The 18,065-nt window shown below is 39.1% G+C and overlaps 1 protein-coding gene across 3 annotated transcripts in view; it reads left to right on the top strand.

Annotated features, from left to right (window-relative positions):
• Positions 1-18,065, top strand: part of rbpjb (recombination signal binding protein for immunoglobulin kappa J region b) — a 141,816-nt gene that overhangs the window by 20,459 nt on the left and 103,292 nt on the right. Inside the window, exon 1 of one of the 3 annotated variants that reach the window (XM_069925022.1) lies at positions 16,493-16,512. The exons of the other annotated variants lie outside the window; for them this stretch is intronic. Coding sequence (XP_069781123.1) covers positions 16,508-16,512 — 5 coding nt within the window. The 5' untranslated portion in view covers positions 16,493-16,507. Of the gene's footprint in view, positions 1-16,492; positions 16,513-18,065 lie in introns of those variants that run through there. 3 annotated transcript variants of the gene reach the window in all.

Here is an 18,065-nt window from a genome sequence, read left to right as displayed (position 1 = left end):
TTCCTCCTCTTCTTTCTTGTTTCCATTGTTTTCTGTGGTCTCTTCTTGCTGCAGGTGTTCTGCAGCTGTCGTTGCCGGCTGTGGAGATCGACTCCCCAGCTGGTCCCCCCTCCCGTCGGTGTGTTTTTTTGTATGCGCATCGCGCATGCGCGAGGAGTCGCGCATGCGCGGTTGCGCACTTTTACTCGGCTCTGTGAGCCATTGTTGTAGTTCTCTTTCTACCGACCTGAGGTAGTGGGGTCTTCTCTCCGCAGCGGGCCTCTTCGGACAGGTAAGGCCTTCACCTTTTTCCTCCGTTGTCTTCTCTTCCTCTCTTCTTTCCGTTGATTTTGATTTTTCTCCTTTTGTCTCCATCTTCTTTCCACCTTTATACTCACTTTTCTTTAACTTGTATTTCTGTGCCTTTGTATTTTCTCTTGTTTTTCCCGACTTTTCTGGAGAGGGCTGGAGTTCACCGTCCGGCCACTACTCCATCACGTGACTCCTCTCAGCGCTGCGCTTTCAATGCTGCCATCTAAATGGCAATTTAAAGGGCCGCTTCTGCTTCTTCAAGCACATTCTTAGCGGAGAATGCACCTGAAAATCTTTGCCACAACTAAAAGTTGGATGTTATGTCGATTAGGTTTTCATATTCTTGCACTAATAAATTGGCGGGTTGGTCGCGACAACTAAAGGATTTTGTACTTCTCTCTTGTTCTCACTTGAAATGTTGGGAAAATACTTATCAAGTGTAGGATGTAAAGTACTTAAGTGTTGTTCCTTTTTTAATTAAATAAATATTCAATACTCGCATCATGGTCCATCACAAAATCTTGCAACGTCAAAAAAGAGTTTTTTCCTTTCACCATTGAAATACAAAATTCAAATTTTCTAGAAAGTGACAATTTTGTCCAACACATTAAAAACAATTACATTTTTGACTTGTAGGGCCCTATTAGTTTAATTCAGTTTTGTGAATATATCAGCAAGATAAACAAGGCACATTAATAATTGCAACTTAACAGACACTCAGAGTATGGAAACTTTGAATCTCTAAAATACACTTGAAATTCTTTGCAAAGTTCAAATAGCCTTACCAATACTTTTCCTCGGGATAACCATCTCACTTCTATATGCATTAGCAAGGCTGTGTGTTGGCTTCCCATTTCTTCAGAGGGTTTTAAACAACCTAGACTGCAGGGGTTGACTTTTGATATAATTAACAATTTTGACTGTTTCATTGAGCATTATTTTTTCCACTGTGAGCACTACTCCAATTTGATGCAACCCTCTCAAGTCTGGAAATGGTTCCTACAATTTTCCCTGTGAGAGCTTTGGCTCCATCTGTGCACATATGTAAATACTTTTTCCATGGAAGGCATTCTTCATCATATAGTTATTGATGCAGTTAAAAATTTATTTCCCAGTTGTGTGCCCTTGCAAAGTTTCACAAAGAAGCACACCTTTCTCAATATCCTTTTTGTACACATAACGAAAACCTACTACATCTGTTGTCTTGTCCAGTGAAATGAAAAAAGCATCACATAACTATGTCCTCAGCTATGTCCTTAACCATATACAGCACACAACAGTCCAGTTTGGCCCTACTAGTCCATGCCGGAACAAATCCCCACCCTCCTAGTCCCACTGACCAGCACCTGATTCCCATCCTTAATTGTTTTCCTAAAGTTGCACTGCTTCAAGTTTGAAAATTCCTTCATGGACAATTATTAACTTTCAGGTAATAGTATTCTTAGTACATCTTGCTACAGAATTATTAGATATTTGCACTGCATCGATTTTCTTGCTGAACTACTCATTGAACATACACCTCACAATGTCTTTTGTACAAGACTTAGTGACAGATTCTCCAGCAGTGTCGGCTTCTCCAGCAATGGAAATTGAAAAACTTATCCTTTAAGAAGCTTCATCTAGTTTTCTTTTTTAAAACAAAAGTTCACATCCTTTTTGTGCTGGGGATGATTTGTTTCCAGATGTCTTCTTTAATGTTTTACTTTTGTTTGGGCGTAAAACACATTGTGCATCCTTATGCCTCTTTATTCCTGACTGAAGTGAATCAAAACGATAATTGTTGTCATATTTGGTTTCTTTATGACACTTGATTTTTCAGATATAGGCTTATTCGAAGATTCTTCGAGAAAAAGTGGTAACTCTTCGGTACGTTCTGAAGAGGAATTATCCTGTTGCTTAGTTTCTTTTTTAAATTAACGATCCATGAGTTGAAACATTTAAAAAAAAAAGTAAGATATTGTTCATAATATGGCGCACTTAAACTCATTATAATAATCACACAGAAAGAAACAACAACACTATAAACTTATTATCGTGCAGAATGTCAGCATGGAATATTGGTAAAATATGGCCAGCTCCTTTGTCGGCTTTGGACCAGTGCATGAAGAATTTGGATTCTCATTGGTTAAAAATGATGTGCGAAGTGCAATCTGCGCGGCTGACATCAGGCCTCTTGATGCTTTTGTTTCTTGGGGGTGAGTGTACAGTTTGTTGCTGTCCCAAATAAATTTAGATTCTTTAAGAAACAAAATGAATTGAGGACAGAAGAAATAAGTAAATTAATTTTTTTTAAAAAGGTACCTCCTACGAGCCTTTTATTTTTTAAGTTTTACTCCCTGTCACTTTTTCCATGGAACCCTTGTTCTTTTCCACGGAACCCCAGGGTTCTGTGGAAAGCAGTTTGGGAAATCCTGGGTTAACGTTTCAAATCAGTAACATTAATGAAAGAACAACTGAAATTGAGTGGGCAGCTGGGAAACTTCAAAATTATTTGAAAATAAATTATTTGCCCAGATAAATTGTCAGTTTCAAACTTTTAGCTGAATAGATTTGAATTCGGTGCACTATATGCAAGATCTAGAAATTGGCTTGGAAGATCAAAAATAACAAATCATGTAGGTCTACATCTGTACATTAATCCAAGTTGTGTGACGAGATCAAGAGGACACCAGGTCAAACTTGTCAAAATGAAGATTGATTATTGTAAGATCTTGGTGCAGCAATGGTTACATTAACTGGATAGTATAGGCGGAAGTTTTGATATACTGTAGCTTGAAAAATAGCGTAGTGATAGTCAAAAGCTGCAATGCCTTTGAATGTCATGAATATCTTTAATCAGAAACAATCTCTTGTAACATAAACCACAGACTAATCTTATTTCATTGGTTACCACTATTCATTTGTTGCTATTACATGTGCTTTTCTGTGCTCTGAGTAAATCTTTTTCTGCTGTGTTTAACCAGCAAAACACAAAAACCTTTAGATTTTAATTATTTTTAAATATCTTCCGTTTTATAGTTTGAATATTTCATTTGTTGGTGTTTAAGACTAACAAGAAAACATGGAGAATTTCAGTTTAATGCTGAATTTTAAGTTGATGTGATGATGCAATACAAATTTTCAGACTTGTTTTCAATGAAGACTGGGTTGCATTGTGATTAAAGCAAAATCTGTAATTGGTAACTTTGGCTTTCTGTTCCTCTTCCCCTTTTGTGGATATTTCCTAATATCACTGTGAAATACAAGGTGAAATTCTTGTTATTAGAGTTGTATGATAGATCTGACTTGGAATCACTTTTGCCACTTGCTTGAAATTTATGGACCACTTGAATTACACTTTCTTGATGTACAGGGTGGGCAGGAGGTGAGTACCTTTACAATTTATCGTAAACATTCTCTTCTTAAAAATTGTCTAGACCTATGCAGGATATCCAAAATTAAAACAGGTTTGAGCATTTTTATTTCCCATTTGGTGCACGGACTGTTGATGCTTTGTGGTAACAAACAAAATTGGTTTAGGTGAATTATGTTACTTATTAGCAGCATGCCATTGATATATAACCATATAACCATTTACGGAGCGGAAACAGGCCATGTTGGCCTTTCGAGTCCGCACCGGTTCACTGATTTTGTCCATTGGAGAAAGACTATTCTTGAATCTCGATGTGGTTAACTTCAGATTTCTATATCTTCTTTCTTTCATCATCCAATCGAGATGTCTGATTTCTTCAGACATCAGAATTTCTCTTCCAGCTCTTGTCCTTGTAGCTCTCTCTCTCTCTGATCCTTATCTTGTGTAGAAATCTTAAACAGATGTATGTGGACATCAGGACATTTCACCCTTAAACTGTCCATCCACACAGACAGGAACTTGAAACATTTCTTCTTTTTCACACAAATACCCCCATTTGGTGAAGTGTGTGGAATATTAGCTGTACAATATCTTGTTATGGGAATTATGATGAAGAAACCATCACACAGACTTTGCTAGAAAGCTGGGAAAGAGGGTTAAAAAGGACATTCCAGACAGGAACCAATTCTCACCTCCTCTACTGAGCCATATCCATATGCCTGCCTGATCTTCAAAACAATGGTGCAAATTGTTGGACCGGATCCAAAGGCTGCAATAAGCCCCCAGCACCACTCAGACCCTGAATGGCATTGTTTCTGCTTTGAAGTGAAGAATTTAAGACTGCTATGAAATTAAGACACTTGGGTAAATTGGAAACCAGAAATCAGGCAGGCAGAGAATGATTACTAATGTGAACTGTGAGCAAATCTACAGACTCCTGTTGATTTTTTTGTGTTCCCTAACCCAAACTGGTACATGAGATTAGATGACCAACAAATGGTTTTACCTTCTCCATAAATTTCATTTTTTTAATCTCAAAGAACCATCTTGTATCACAAGCAGACGACGGGAAGGAAATTTAATAAGGCAAAGACATGAAAATGTTAATTTTATAATCCATATTTTACTATAGTTTCTGTGCTCTATTTGCAGCAATGAAATGTATGGGGCATTTTTGTATTGACTGTCCATTTTTATAACCTTGCTAAAAATGCTTTGCAGCATATTGCAGTTCTTAAAATGAAGCACAAGTTTATCATTGTGATTTGGAATGGATGGAAATTGTTTTGGCACCATATTGACCTCTTTATGAACAATGGTGAGTGGATATACCAATAAATTTGAAAATAAAGGAAGCAAGTATGTTTAATCTTCAAACCACATTCAATAAGTGAGTAAGAACTTTTAATGCAGACTTGAGGGATACTTCAGTTGGATATATCATTTTTTTCTTCCCTAACAGCTGTCTTTAATTCACAGTATATGCAGAAACCAATATTTGTTATCCTCTATCAATACAGTTGCTTTGGATATTAACTGTTGAATGAAAATCAGATTTACCAGCACTGATTTTGGGGGTGGGGGTGGAAAAGTGCTGGTTCTGATAATCTGCACCTAACGGAAAAAGGGAGACCTATTTAGCAGCTTCTCGAAGCAACACCAATCTTAATGATTTTGGATGGATCTCAATAAGTTAGCAGGCTGAATCCCCATTTTCTGTGCTGTGCATTTCATGCAGATTTTGTTGGAAGCCATTCATGGTCCAACAAGGAATTATTTTTTGTTGGTTTGATTTGTTAAAATTGCTTGGAAACAATTTTTTGTTGTAAATTTAGATTTGGACAAAATAGAAATTTGATTCAATTGCTCTGTTTACAATAAAACACCCCCACGTCTGACACCTATGGCATTGGTAGGTACCAGATAAATGAACTTGCCGGTTGCTTGAGATTGCATGTTGCGTGGATTGGTGAACTGACTGCTGGGGGTGCCAATTTTAAACTTAGGTAAAAAATACAATTTTTTTTTTGCTGGTTACTCAAGGCTGCCTTTTGCTTGAATTCGGATAATGAGGATTTTATTATATTTGCAAACAATTCCTCATGGACTTTGGTAATAAATTATCAGTTATAACATTGTAGTGCCCTCTACAGAAGGTCTGAGGATAGGTAGCCTTTTCAACTTGTAAGACTGATTCCTCGTTAGGGCACAAAAGATGCAGCACAGAGAGTTTAAACCAAGAAGTTTTATTTTTATTTAAATTCCACAGAAAATAATGCACTGCAATAGAGGGTGATGAGTTTACTTTTAAAAAAAAAATTCTATCAATAATTAATACAGTCACATTATTGAAACCTTTTCAGCAACTGATTGCTTGGCAACAGTAAAGGCGAATTGCACTATTATAAGGATCTCTTGTAGCATGTCCTGGCTACTAATTCTCTTGGCATGTAACATCAGTAGCTGGTGCCTTGAACATCAAGGAGAAGTGAATTCAGCTCTTCAGAATAACTCCATGGGATAAAGCTAGTGTATCGATTTACTTCAGTGTGTGAAAGAAAGCACCTTGTGGCACTGCAGTGAAGTTTTTTTTCTGCTTCTTTCTGCAAATTCTTGAATTATTTGACATGTTTGACAACATGTAGAAAGAGAAATAAAAAAATCTTGTTAGTAACCTGTGTCACTGACTTAAAATGGTGAACATATCTCTCCACAAATAAACTTTTCATTGTCCATTTCAAATTACATGTTTATTGTGGTCATGGACAGAACAAACTATAGAATATGTTGTGTAACAATTTAAAGTAGTATACTTTGCATAATTTGTAGAAGTACCCTGATGACTGTCCTCCTGTATTGTTAGACTTGCCCTGTTGTGATTCAAAAGCATTCAGAATTATATTTTAGACACATAGCATGGTAACAGGCCTTCCGGCCCATGAGTCCAATTACACCCTATTGACTTGTAACCTCGTACATTTTGAAAGGTAGGAGGAAACCTGAACATCCAGAGGAACAAATGCAAACACGGAGAACAAACTCCAGACAGTGCTGTATTCAAACCTGGGTCACTGTCATTGAACAGTGTTGCGCTAACTGCTATGCTAACCGTGCCAGTTATTCATAAATCTATTTGACTGCTTAACACTCCACAGCTCTTTTTAAAAAAAAAAATCAAGCTTCAGCTTTGTGGGCTTTTTCATGGTTTTATAGTTTCACTGAATTTTTGTAAGATTTTACTGAAATGTCAGGTTTTCATTGTTACATAAAATGGCTTGGAGCTAATTTGGTACTGTTAAAGAATTGGGAGTGTAGTTCATGATGGGCTCCCACAATTACTGAGTGAATAAATTATCTGTTTAAGTGACATTGATGGATAAGTAGTCTCCAAGATGGTGCAAGAGTTCCACTGCTTTTTGGATCCTTCAGAGGTGATAGAGAATGCTTCATCTAAGACGCTGACAAAAAAAAGTATGATGCCAAGAGAATGTCTTAATGGTATTGACCATCGCAACTAGAATGCATCAATCAAGTAGCAGTTATGTTTTACTCTTGTAAAACAAATAATCTTGTGGGGGAAAAACAGTAACATTGACAGTCTCAAAATATATTTTTTTTAATTGCCAGTTAATTCCCATTGGTTACTTATACTATTTTCCAGGTTTTGAATGTAATTGGCAAGGCAATACTTTGTCCATCATACATTTCCTTTGAGAAGATCTCCTGCAGGTTATGCATTGTAAATAATTTTGTAATCTTGAGGTAGGGAGTTTGTGGAATTTGAGTAATAATTGGTTGTGATATATCATTAAGTTGGGATGATCTGTGACTTGGAGTTAAAACTTGAAAATGGTAGCTTTGTAATTTTTTGTCATTTGCAAGACGTTCTACGTTTCGCTTTGGAAGTTGTGTGTCAGTGGTGGAAGGAGGAGATCAAGCATGCTGCTTTGTACTGGATGATGTCAAACTAAAGTGTTCGAAGAGAACTCATCCATGCTAGTAGAGATTATTTTATCTCCCTCATTGCAAGTGCTTTGCAGATAATGAGGAGGTTTTGTATCAGGAGAAGAATTGGCCACCAAAGAATATCCTGCTTTCGACACAGTATTTCAATAATTGCCCACAGATTACCACTTTCGATGGTGATGGTCAAGATCAAAATGTTTGTGAAGGGAGGTGGTTGCTTATGGGAGATGGCTAAGGCCTGACACTTGGGTGGTGCAAATGTGACTTATTTTTGGGTTCCAAATTACATGATATATAATGCAAGCTGTAGTGCAGATGAAATTTGGAGGGATGTAAATAGTGTTATGAGGCCAGAGGACCCCAAAACCCGGCAGCAATAGATATTCACCAAGACAAATGGTTACTGAAACAAAAGCTGTTTTTACTAATCTTTAAACATGAAAACAGGATCACTCTTTAACTTATCACTATTAACTTAACTAACCTAACGTAGCTCCCTTCTAATTCTAAGCGCACGTGTATGTAATGTGTATGCAAGTTCAGAAAAGTTCTTTGGTTCGCAGACCAATCTAACTTCTAATTTCTCCAAGTTCAGTGGTTGCAGGCAATTCTTGTACTGTGCACAGAATTTAACATTTATGAATTTGATCAGGTTTTAGTGTTTGAAAGGTAAATGGTCAGGAAGGTTCTTGTCGGTTTTCAGAGAGAGATTGGTTGTTTGCTGGACACCCACAGCTGATTCCTTTTAATCAGCCACTTCAGTGTCTTGCTGATGAAACTTGCCCCCTCAGGGTTTTCCAGGTGATGATCTCTTTCTTTCAGTCATCACAGAGTTCCTTTTTGCTTCCCTTATTTCAAGTGAAACATTCGGCAACCAGTCCTCTCCTCTTGTAATGAACCATAAGGGCTTTGACCAAGCTGAACTAAGCACTCACAACCCATCTTCCACATGGGGTTTTTCCACAAGCTTGCCAGCTTGTCCTGTTCCAGTGTCAGCTGTTGCTGCTGACTGTATCACTGTAGAACTGCTTGCTCTCTCTGTGAGAAAAAACTGTTCAACTCTCTCTGCTTGCAAAAACCACATGACCCTGCGGCTCTGAACTACACCTCCAATACCTTTCATCTGTTACTTTTTGAAACAACAGTCCATTAGTGAAGTCTCTTGGGCACTCCCCAAAGTTTTTGCAAAGACTTCTAGGAGCCAGCCTGTCTTAGCTTGAGCAGAGTTCAGTATTTTCAATGAGATCTGTTTTGAAGTGTTTATATGCAACCTACACTAAAAAACCTGCCCCAATTTCTCTCCCAAAAAACATATCTATATACATTACAAACACAACATAATCTGTCACAGTAGCTATGTTTGTGAAAGGGAAGATTGTCTTGCCCAACTATTCTTAACAGGGGTCACAGAACATTTAAGTAAAAGCCTTGTTTTATTTTCACCTTGTGTAACAATTTTTTTAAAATATTAGTCTATAGTACAGAAGAAACCAAAACTTGACTGCATCACAGGGAAGAGGGCACATAAACTTTGAGTGGAGTCCTAACAAGACTGTAGTCAAAATAAGTTGATAATGGCTAGTCTAGATTCCCTCGTGTACTCCTCCCTCCCCACCTATTGTTCCCCCCTTCCCCCTCCCCCCCCCCCCCCCCAGCATCTTCCCCTGTGGCCACAGGAGGTGCAACACTTGAGCCCAAACCTCTTCCCTCACCACGGTCTAGGCCCCCAAACAGGCCTTTCAAGTGAATCAATTCTTCACTTGGATATCCTCAAGACTGATTTACTGCATCTGGTGCTCCCTTTGTGGCCTTCTGTACATTAGTGAGTGCAGTCACTGATTGGGAGATCACTTTACTCAGCTCCTCTCCTTGGAATGCCACAACAGAGACCTCCTAGTAGCCAAGCATTTAATTTCTGAGTCACACTCCCATGCTCACATGTTTGTCCATGTCCTTGTGTACTATCCTACCCAGATCACCCACAGATTGGAGGAACAACACCTTATTTTCCAACTGGGCACTCTCCAGTCAGATGGCATTAACATTGACTTGTCAGCTTGTCTTTCCCCTCCCCCTTTCTCCCTCTACCCACCCCTTGATCGCTGCTGTTCCCTCCCTCCCTTCTCCACCTATCATCTCCTGCCTTTGCCATGACCCCCCCCATCTTTTTGTTCGGATCCCTGCCAACATTCTCTCATACCTTGATTAAGGGCTCAAGCCTGAAACATCGGTTATGTATTTTTACCTTTGCTACATAAAGGACACTGTTTAATCTGCTGAGTTTATCCATCTTTTTGTGTTTTTACTTCAACCACAATGTCTACAGATTTCCATGATTTACTTTAGTCCATAGTTGACAGGTTTAATTGAATTAGAAAGTTGAATGTTGAGGGAAATTGATTCTTCCTTGAGAGATCAATAATAATTTTGTAAGATTAAAGGGAGATGAGGGAAATTAAAGAAAGTTGTTTTTACATCCAAAGCATTGTGGGATCTGAAACTCCTTCAAGGCTGGAACAGTCGCTTGTATTGACAAAGAATCTGAATGTACATTTGATATGCAGTGCTAACCAAGAGTTTGGAATAGTGCCAGCATGGGCCAAATGGTTTTGTTCTGCACCATAAACCTTTATGCTTCTTTTCTTGGCCTGGCACATAGGAAATAGCAATTTGCAGTTTCTACTTAACATCAACTTATGGTTTAATGCTTTTAGCCAAGCACAGACTACTGTATTCTGTGAGTTGTGAAAAGAACATTTCAATTTTTAACTGTAAAGGGTCAGTCAATTAAAGTTGCTTAGACATTGAACATCTTTGCTGAGGGATTTGATTTTGCTTTGATTGCCCTTCGACTATAAATTTTGTTAGATGTTGGTCCAGCCAGTGGAAAGTTTAATCTCCTGGTTTGCATTGCATTTGTTTTTATGGTGGCTCCGTGAGGCTATATTTATGTAATTATTGTCTTAAAATTAATTGCATTCACTTTCACTTCATCTTTGGAGTTTAGTTTGGTCCATGCTTAAGCTAAAGGTATGATGAAATCTGGAACTGAGTTTTTGGCTGAATTTAAATTGGAGAGCAAGTTGTTAGTTGATGCTACTTGATAGCACAGTTTGATGCTTTCATCACTTTGCTATTTGACTTGGAAATAAGACCAGAAATTGGTCATTCAGCCACTGAGACAACACCTTCTTCTGGGATTGCTCTGACTAGGTCCCTAAAGTCAAAAATTTCAAAAAGCTTGCCTTTAATTTTTCTAAATTCCAGAGTAGAATTGACCTATTCTGCCTTTTCACACAAACCACCTGTCCATGCCTGAAATTATATTTGTGGTCCTCTCTGGCATATCTTGTGTAAGATGACCAGTTTGTATGCAGTACTCTAAATGTGGGATCACTAGTGTCTATTTTTGTATTCCAATTTGCTTGAACTAAAACCCAACATTCCATAGGCTTTCTTGACTCCCTCCTGAACCTCATTGCTAATTTTGTATTTCGTATGTGAAGGTCTCCAATTTCCCTCTCTTTAGATAATCTGTCAAGATATTTTTTGCTCCTACTTAACCAATCAGTTTCTCATTTGTGAGCCTGAAATGAAAGCAGAAAATGTTGGAAGGACTGAGCAGATCAAACAACATCTGTGGAAAGTATTTTAGGTTCAAGGCTCTTTGTTAGAACTAGAAAAAAAAATTAAAAAAAGAAACAGTTTCAAATTATAGAGAGGGTGTGTTCAGAATGGAAAAGATAAAGGGAATATCTTCAGATTGAGATCAGAATTTCCATGGGATAATTATGGAATTCATCCAATCAATGGACAATTGGAATTTAGAGAAAATAGCATAAAGGCTGTGATTACTGATTATAAACACAGGTACACCCCAAGGATGTGTGCTTAGCCCACTGCTTTTCTCATTATGTACCCATGACTGCATGGCCAGGCACAATTTCAGTGCTATCTACAAGTTTGCCAATGACACCACAATTGTCAGCAGAATCAAAAACAGCAAAGAGGAAGTGTGCACGAGGGAGATAGATCAGCTCATTGAATGATGTAACCTTGCGCTCAACGTTAGCAAAACCAAGGAGATGATTGTGGACTTCAAAAGGAAGACTAGAACATGACCCAGTCCTTATTGAGGGCTCAGTAGTGAGGGGGAGTCAAGAAATTCAAATTCCTGGGTGTCAACATCTCTGAGGATCTGTTCTGGAGCTTCCATGTTTTTTTTATATACTTTATTTAAAATAAAACCACTTAGAAAACATCACAATATTTCAAACGATCCAAATACATGTGGTATTTTGTAAAAAAAAAGAGAGTAAATAAATACAAAAGAAAGCAAAACCTATAAATCCCCCCACCTCCCTCCCCAACCCCCTACAAACTTTTTAAAAAAAAAAGAAAGGGGAACAAGAAAACCACAACAGGAATACTTAACTTTTTGTAACTTTTAAACATCAACTATTTATAGAGAAAGCGAATGTTTGAGATTCATTTAAATTTTAATGCCTACAGTTTGTAAATATGGGCTCTGTATTTCACAAAATGTATATTTGTCTCTTAAATTGTAAGTAATTTTCTCGTGGAATACAACTCCGAACTTCTGCGTGCCATCTATCCCAAATCAGTATTCGACTTCCAAGTTGTAGCAATATATTTTCTAGCTATTGCTAAGGCACTTTTCTTGGAGCTGTCTGAGGGCAAAGACCATGTCAGTAGTTCCTCTGTTTGCGCGAAAGCCGCACTGTGATTCTGGGAGAATATTCTCGGCGACACTAGGTATTATTCTATTTAGTAGAATCCTAGCGAAGATTTTGCCTGCAATGGAGAGCAACGTGATTCCCCTGTAGTTTGAGCAGTCTGATTTCTCGCCTTTGTTTTTGTACAGGGTGATGATGGTGGCATCACGAAGATCCTGAGGCAGTTTACCTAGGTCCCAACAAAGCTTGAAAAACTCATGCAGTTTGGCATGCAGAGTTTTGCCGCCAGCCTTCCAGACTTCTGGGGGGATTCCATCCATACCTGCTGCTTTGCCACTTTTCAGTTGTTCGATTGCCTTATATGTCTCATCCAGGGTGGGAACCTCATCCAGCTCTAGCCTTAGGGGCTGTTGAGGGAGCTGGAGCAGGGCGGAATCTTGGACTGAGCGGTTGGCACTGAAAAGAGATTGGAAGTGTTCTGACCATCGGTTGAGGATGAAGATCTTGTCGCTGAGGAGGACTTTGCCGTCTGAGCTGCGCAGCGGGCTTTGGACTTGGGGTGAGGGGCCGTACACAGCCTTTAGAGTCTCGTAGAAACCCCTGAAGTCGCCAATGTCCGCGCTGAGCTGGGTTCGTTTGGCGAGGCTAGTCCACCACTCATTTTGGATCTCCCGGAGTTTGCGCTGAAGATGGCTGCATGCGCGACGGAAGGCTTGTTTCTTCTCTGGACAGGACGGCTTTGTAAGGTGAGCCTGGTGGGCAGCTCGCTTCTTTGCCAGCAGCTCCTGGATTTCCTGGCTGTTTTCGTCAAACCAGTCCTTGTTTTTCCTGGAGGAGAAGCCCAGTATCTCTTCAGTGGATTGCAGTATGGTAGTCTTCAACTGATCCCAGAGGGTTTCAGGGGACGGGTCCGTGAGGCGGGTTGCATCGTCGAGCTTTGCTTTGAGGTTTGCCTGGAAGTTTCCTCTCGCTTCGTCTGACTGCAGGTTTCCAACATTGAACCTCTTTCTGGGGGCTTTATTGTTCCTGGGCTTTGGCTTGAAGTGAAGGTTGAGCTTGCAGCGAACCAGCCGGTGGTCAGTGTGGCATTCCGCGCTAGGCATGACCCTGGTGTGGAGCAGCTCTTCAGCGCTTGACGTCCTGCTTTGCGGAAACTGCCAAAATGTTTGGCCTGGAAGTCAGCCTGAAGAAAACTGAGGTCCTCCATCAGCCAGCTCCCCACCATGATTACCAGCCCCCCCACATCTCCATCGGGCACACAAAACTCAAAACGGTCAACCAGTTTACCTATCTCGGCTGCACCATTTCATCAGATGCAAGGATCGACAATGAGATAGACAACAGACTCGCCAAGGCAAATAGCGCCTTTGGAAGACTACACAAAAGAGTCTGGAAAAACAACCAACTGAAAAACCTCACAAAGATAAGCGTATACAGAGCCGTTGTCATACCCACACTCCTGTTCGGCTCCGAATCATGGGTCCTCTACCGGCACCACCTACGGCTCCTAGAACGCTTCCACCAGCGTTGTCTCCGCTCCATCCTCAACATCCATTGGAGCGCTTACATCCCTAACGTCGAAGTACTCGAGATGGCAGAGGTCGACAGCATCGAGTCCATGCTGCTGAAGATCCAGCTGCGATGGATGGGTCACGTCTCCAGAATGGAGGACCATCGCCTTCCCAAGATCGTGTTATATGGCGAGCTCTCCACTGGCCACCGTGACAGAGGTGCACCAAAGAAAAGGTACAAGGACTGCCTAAAGAAATCTCTTGGTGCCTGCCACATTGACCACCGCCAGTGGGCTGATAACGCCTCAAACCGTGCATCTTGGCGCCTCACAGTTTGGCGGGCAGCAACCTCCTTTGAAGAAGACCGCAGAGCCCACCTCACTGACAAAAGGCTAAGGAGGAAAAACCCAACACCCAACCCCAACCAACCAATTTTCCCCTGCAACCGCTGCAATCGTGTCTGCCTGTCCCGCATCGGACTTGTCAGCCACAAACGAGCCTGCAGCTGACGTGGACTTTTTACCCCCTCCATAAATCTTCGTCCGCGAAGCCAAGCCAAAGATTGCTAAGGCAATTTGAACAAATTTTACTTGATACATATTCAGTTTAATCCCTCTAATATTTCCCAGTAAAGATAACATTGGATCCTGTGGGAATCTTACTTTAGTTATTCGTTCTAATATATTACCTATTTCAAGCCAAAAAAATTTAATTGTGGAACACTGCCAAGTTGAATGCAAAACAAAAGTACTGGAGCCTCCATTTTGATGCAATCACAAAGCTTCTACAGGTGTATAGTGGAGAGCATTCTGGCTGGTTGCATCACTGCCTGGTAGGAAGGTACCAACTCTCAGGACAAGAATAAACTCCAGGCGGTTGTTAACTTGACCTGTGACATCACAGGCACCAGATTTCATTCCATTGAGGACATCTACATGAGGCAGTATCTTAAAAAAGAATCCTCTATCCTCAAAGACCCCCTCTGCCCAGGTACTGCTACCATCGGGGGGGGGGGGGGGGGGGGGTGGTGTGGGGGAAAGGTACAGGAGCCTAAAGATAAGCACTCAACAGCACAATGACAGCATCTTCCCCAGTGCTATCAGGTTCTTAAATATACAATGAACCAAAGACACTGCCTTACTTTTCGTGCACAACCTTTTTTTAATATTTATATTTATTGTTGTAAGATAGTTATAATGTTTGCATTATGATGCTGCTTCAAAACACCAAATTTCATGACATGTTCATGATAATAAATTCTGAAATAAAGTTGTTGGCAAGAGAGAATAGACAGGAGCACACTGCAGGGCAATTGGATATGCTCAGTGTGAATGTGATAATGAGGAGAGACAAACTTTCTCAATTTCAGATGTAGCAGAAATATTTGGTTCTGATACAGAGAAAGAAATTTGTCTCAAATTGTTCAATAGTGAGGCCAAGGGATGTAGGTAATTAGTGTCCCACACCTTGCTTTGGGCATTGTTATAACAATGCAGGAAGCCACAGACCCTTCATGGTAGAAATTGGATGGGGAATTGAGATGTCAGTTAACAAGGAACAGGCAGAATGCAGGTGTTTTGTGTCTACCAGTTCCCTTCTATCAGCTGTGGCAGATACTTCCTCAGAGAACTTTTACTAAATTGGTCAGATATAATTTGACCTTCCTGAAGCTAAGATGATTTTGCTTTAGCAATACATTTTTACATATTCTGTTCTTGCTTCAATAATTCTAACAGGTTTCCAATCATATGATTATTAAGTCGGTCATCATTTTAAAATAAGGGTATCCCTTTGCAAGTTTACTAGTTTGGAGGTGTATCTAGATCTGGATTGCAAACTTGGGTACATACTCTATTTTCCTATTGTGTTCAGTGATTTATTTGTTTTAATTAGACTGCATCAAATTGGTTTGCAGATAGCCATCTGGCCTGGAGGAAGCTTTGGTTTGGAGGTTGTTGGAAGCTCTTTAACCTGGTATCATCATTAACTGAATGCTCATGGAACTGCCTTTTCTTGTTAATTGAAACCCCATACTGAGAATGTGAGAAATAGAAATGCTGAACAGGTCAGGCATCTGTGGGAGAAAAACCATTGACATGAAATGTTAATTTTCATCAGGATATTTGAACAGTTTTGAAGATAAAATGTCAGTTATTTCTCACAACATATTTGCTACCTGAATTGATTAGTATGGTAGGTTTTTGTATTGTCTACATGATTGCATGTCAGAACTGATTATGGTTTGTTTGGTCTGCTGTTTGGCATTCATCTGGTCTCACCATCTATTTATTTTTCATTTTGTCTAATGCTGCTCCAAATGCACTCTTATGCATTTGTTGTTGAACTGGGTTTGGTTCAATGTCTGAATCTGATGAGAGAATGGAGGGCTGTTTAGGTTGCAAATTGTAGTGTTCAGTTGTGTTCATCTTTAAAAACTGCATTTTCAAAAATATCAGCTGAAAATCTTGAAATAAACTATATGTAATATTTTATAAGCACTTTTCCAATTCAGAATGTTAACATGCAAAAATGCTTGATAAAACATTTGCTTGCAGCTATGATTAAGATTGGAAAACGGTATCAAGAATTGCTGGAATTATCATCCAGTTGTACAAGTACAACCTGACAAAACAGCGTTCTCAAGTCTCCAATCCAAACACACATCCAAATAAAACATACAAACAAGACCTATGCTGTACGTATACACATATTTAAAAGTAAATAAATACTGTTAACTAAATAGTTTTGGAGGGTTTGTTCATTTTAGTTATTCAGAAATCTTACTGCCTGTGGGAAAAGCTGTTTCTCAGTGGTTCTGGCTCTACCCCTGTATCTCTTTCCTGACTGGAGTAGCTGAAAGATTCTGTGTATGTGTTGTTGTAGAGTCCTCAATGATTTTACCAGCACTTTAAAAAAATATATTTTTTTCCATAAATATACACAGGAAAATGCTCCAATGTTAAATATATATAAACTTTTTATTTAAAAACAAACAAAACAACCCCTCCCCCATCCCTTTCACACTATAAATGCACACACTGTCAGGGCTCACATTTATGACCATCAAAAATTCTATATGGGGAAGTCATTTATTTATTCTGTAGCAGCATTTTTTATTATTATCCTTTGATTATTGAATTTATAATTCAATTGGACACCTTATATGATCCAAATCTACTGCCATATCTTAATAAATATGTCGTATTTGTTCTTTAAACTGTATGCAATTTTTTTCAATAGGAATGCAACTATCCATTTCAGTAGTCCATCGTGCTATATGCAGAGGGGAGTCAGATTTCCAAGTTGTCGCAATACATTTCTTCACTACTGCTAAGGCTATTTTAACAAATGAAATTTGGAATTTAGTTAATTTATTACTTAATTCAATGAAGTTGCCCAAAAGATAACACTCTGGGTCACCTGTGAAGGCCACCCCTTGTTAATATTTCAGTAATATCCTGCCAGAAAAGTCTCACCTTCACACACAACCACGTCGCATGTAAGAACATTCCTATTTCTATCCCACACCTAAAACACATTTCTGATATTTCAGATTTTGATTTATGCAACTTCTGTGGTGTGAGATATGATTGGTGTAGGACATTACATTGCACTAATCTGTATCTTGCATTTATAATTGATGTCATGCTATCCAAACACCAATCAGACCAACATCTTTCCATTATTGCAATACCTAGATCTGACTCCCATCTCTCTCTCGATCTCTGGAAACCTGGTTTTACACTTTCATTCTGGAGACCATAGTGCATCTTAGTTGTAAATTTAGGTGTATTCCCCAGCCAAATTTTGTTCCAGTTCACTAATTTCAAGTGGGTCCTAACTTGGCCCCCATTTTTCTCTTAAGAACGATCTTAACTGGAGAAAACAAAAAGTCCCGTTAGGCACTTCATATTTATCTCTTAATTGTTCAAAAGACACAAGATCCCTCCATATAATAGTCATCAGTCTATCTTATTCCTTTATCATACTATGAATTTTGTTACCCAGATTCGTAGGCAGCAATACATTTTTACATAATAGTGTTTTTAATGATATACCTGCTTTTGTTTTCAAAACAATCATTTATTTCTTGCCATATTCTAAATCATATGTATTAATATAGGGTTATCCATGTTTTTTGTAATTAAATTAACATTCCACTTGTTGTTTCTTCTATTGAATTCAATCCCATTTGATCCAAGAAGGGGGACTGTCATCTTCTTCAAAAAAATATAAAAATATTGTGCT

The sequence above is a fragment of the Narcine bancroftii genome, chromosome 3, assembly GCF_036971445.1.
Source record: "Narcine bancroftii isolate sNarBan1 chromosome 3, sNarBan1.hap1, whole genome shotgun sequence".
NCBI lineage: Eukaryota > Metazoa > Chordata > Chondrichthyes > Torpediniformes > Narcinidae > Narcine > Narcine bancroftii.
The sequence above is the reverse complement of the archived record's forward strand: the minus strand, read 5'-3'. Positions and strand labels throughout refer to the sequence as shown.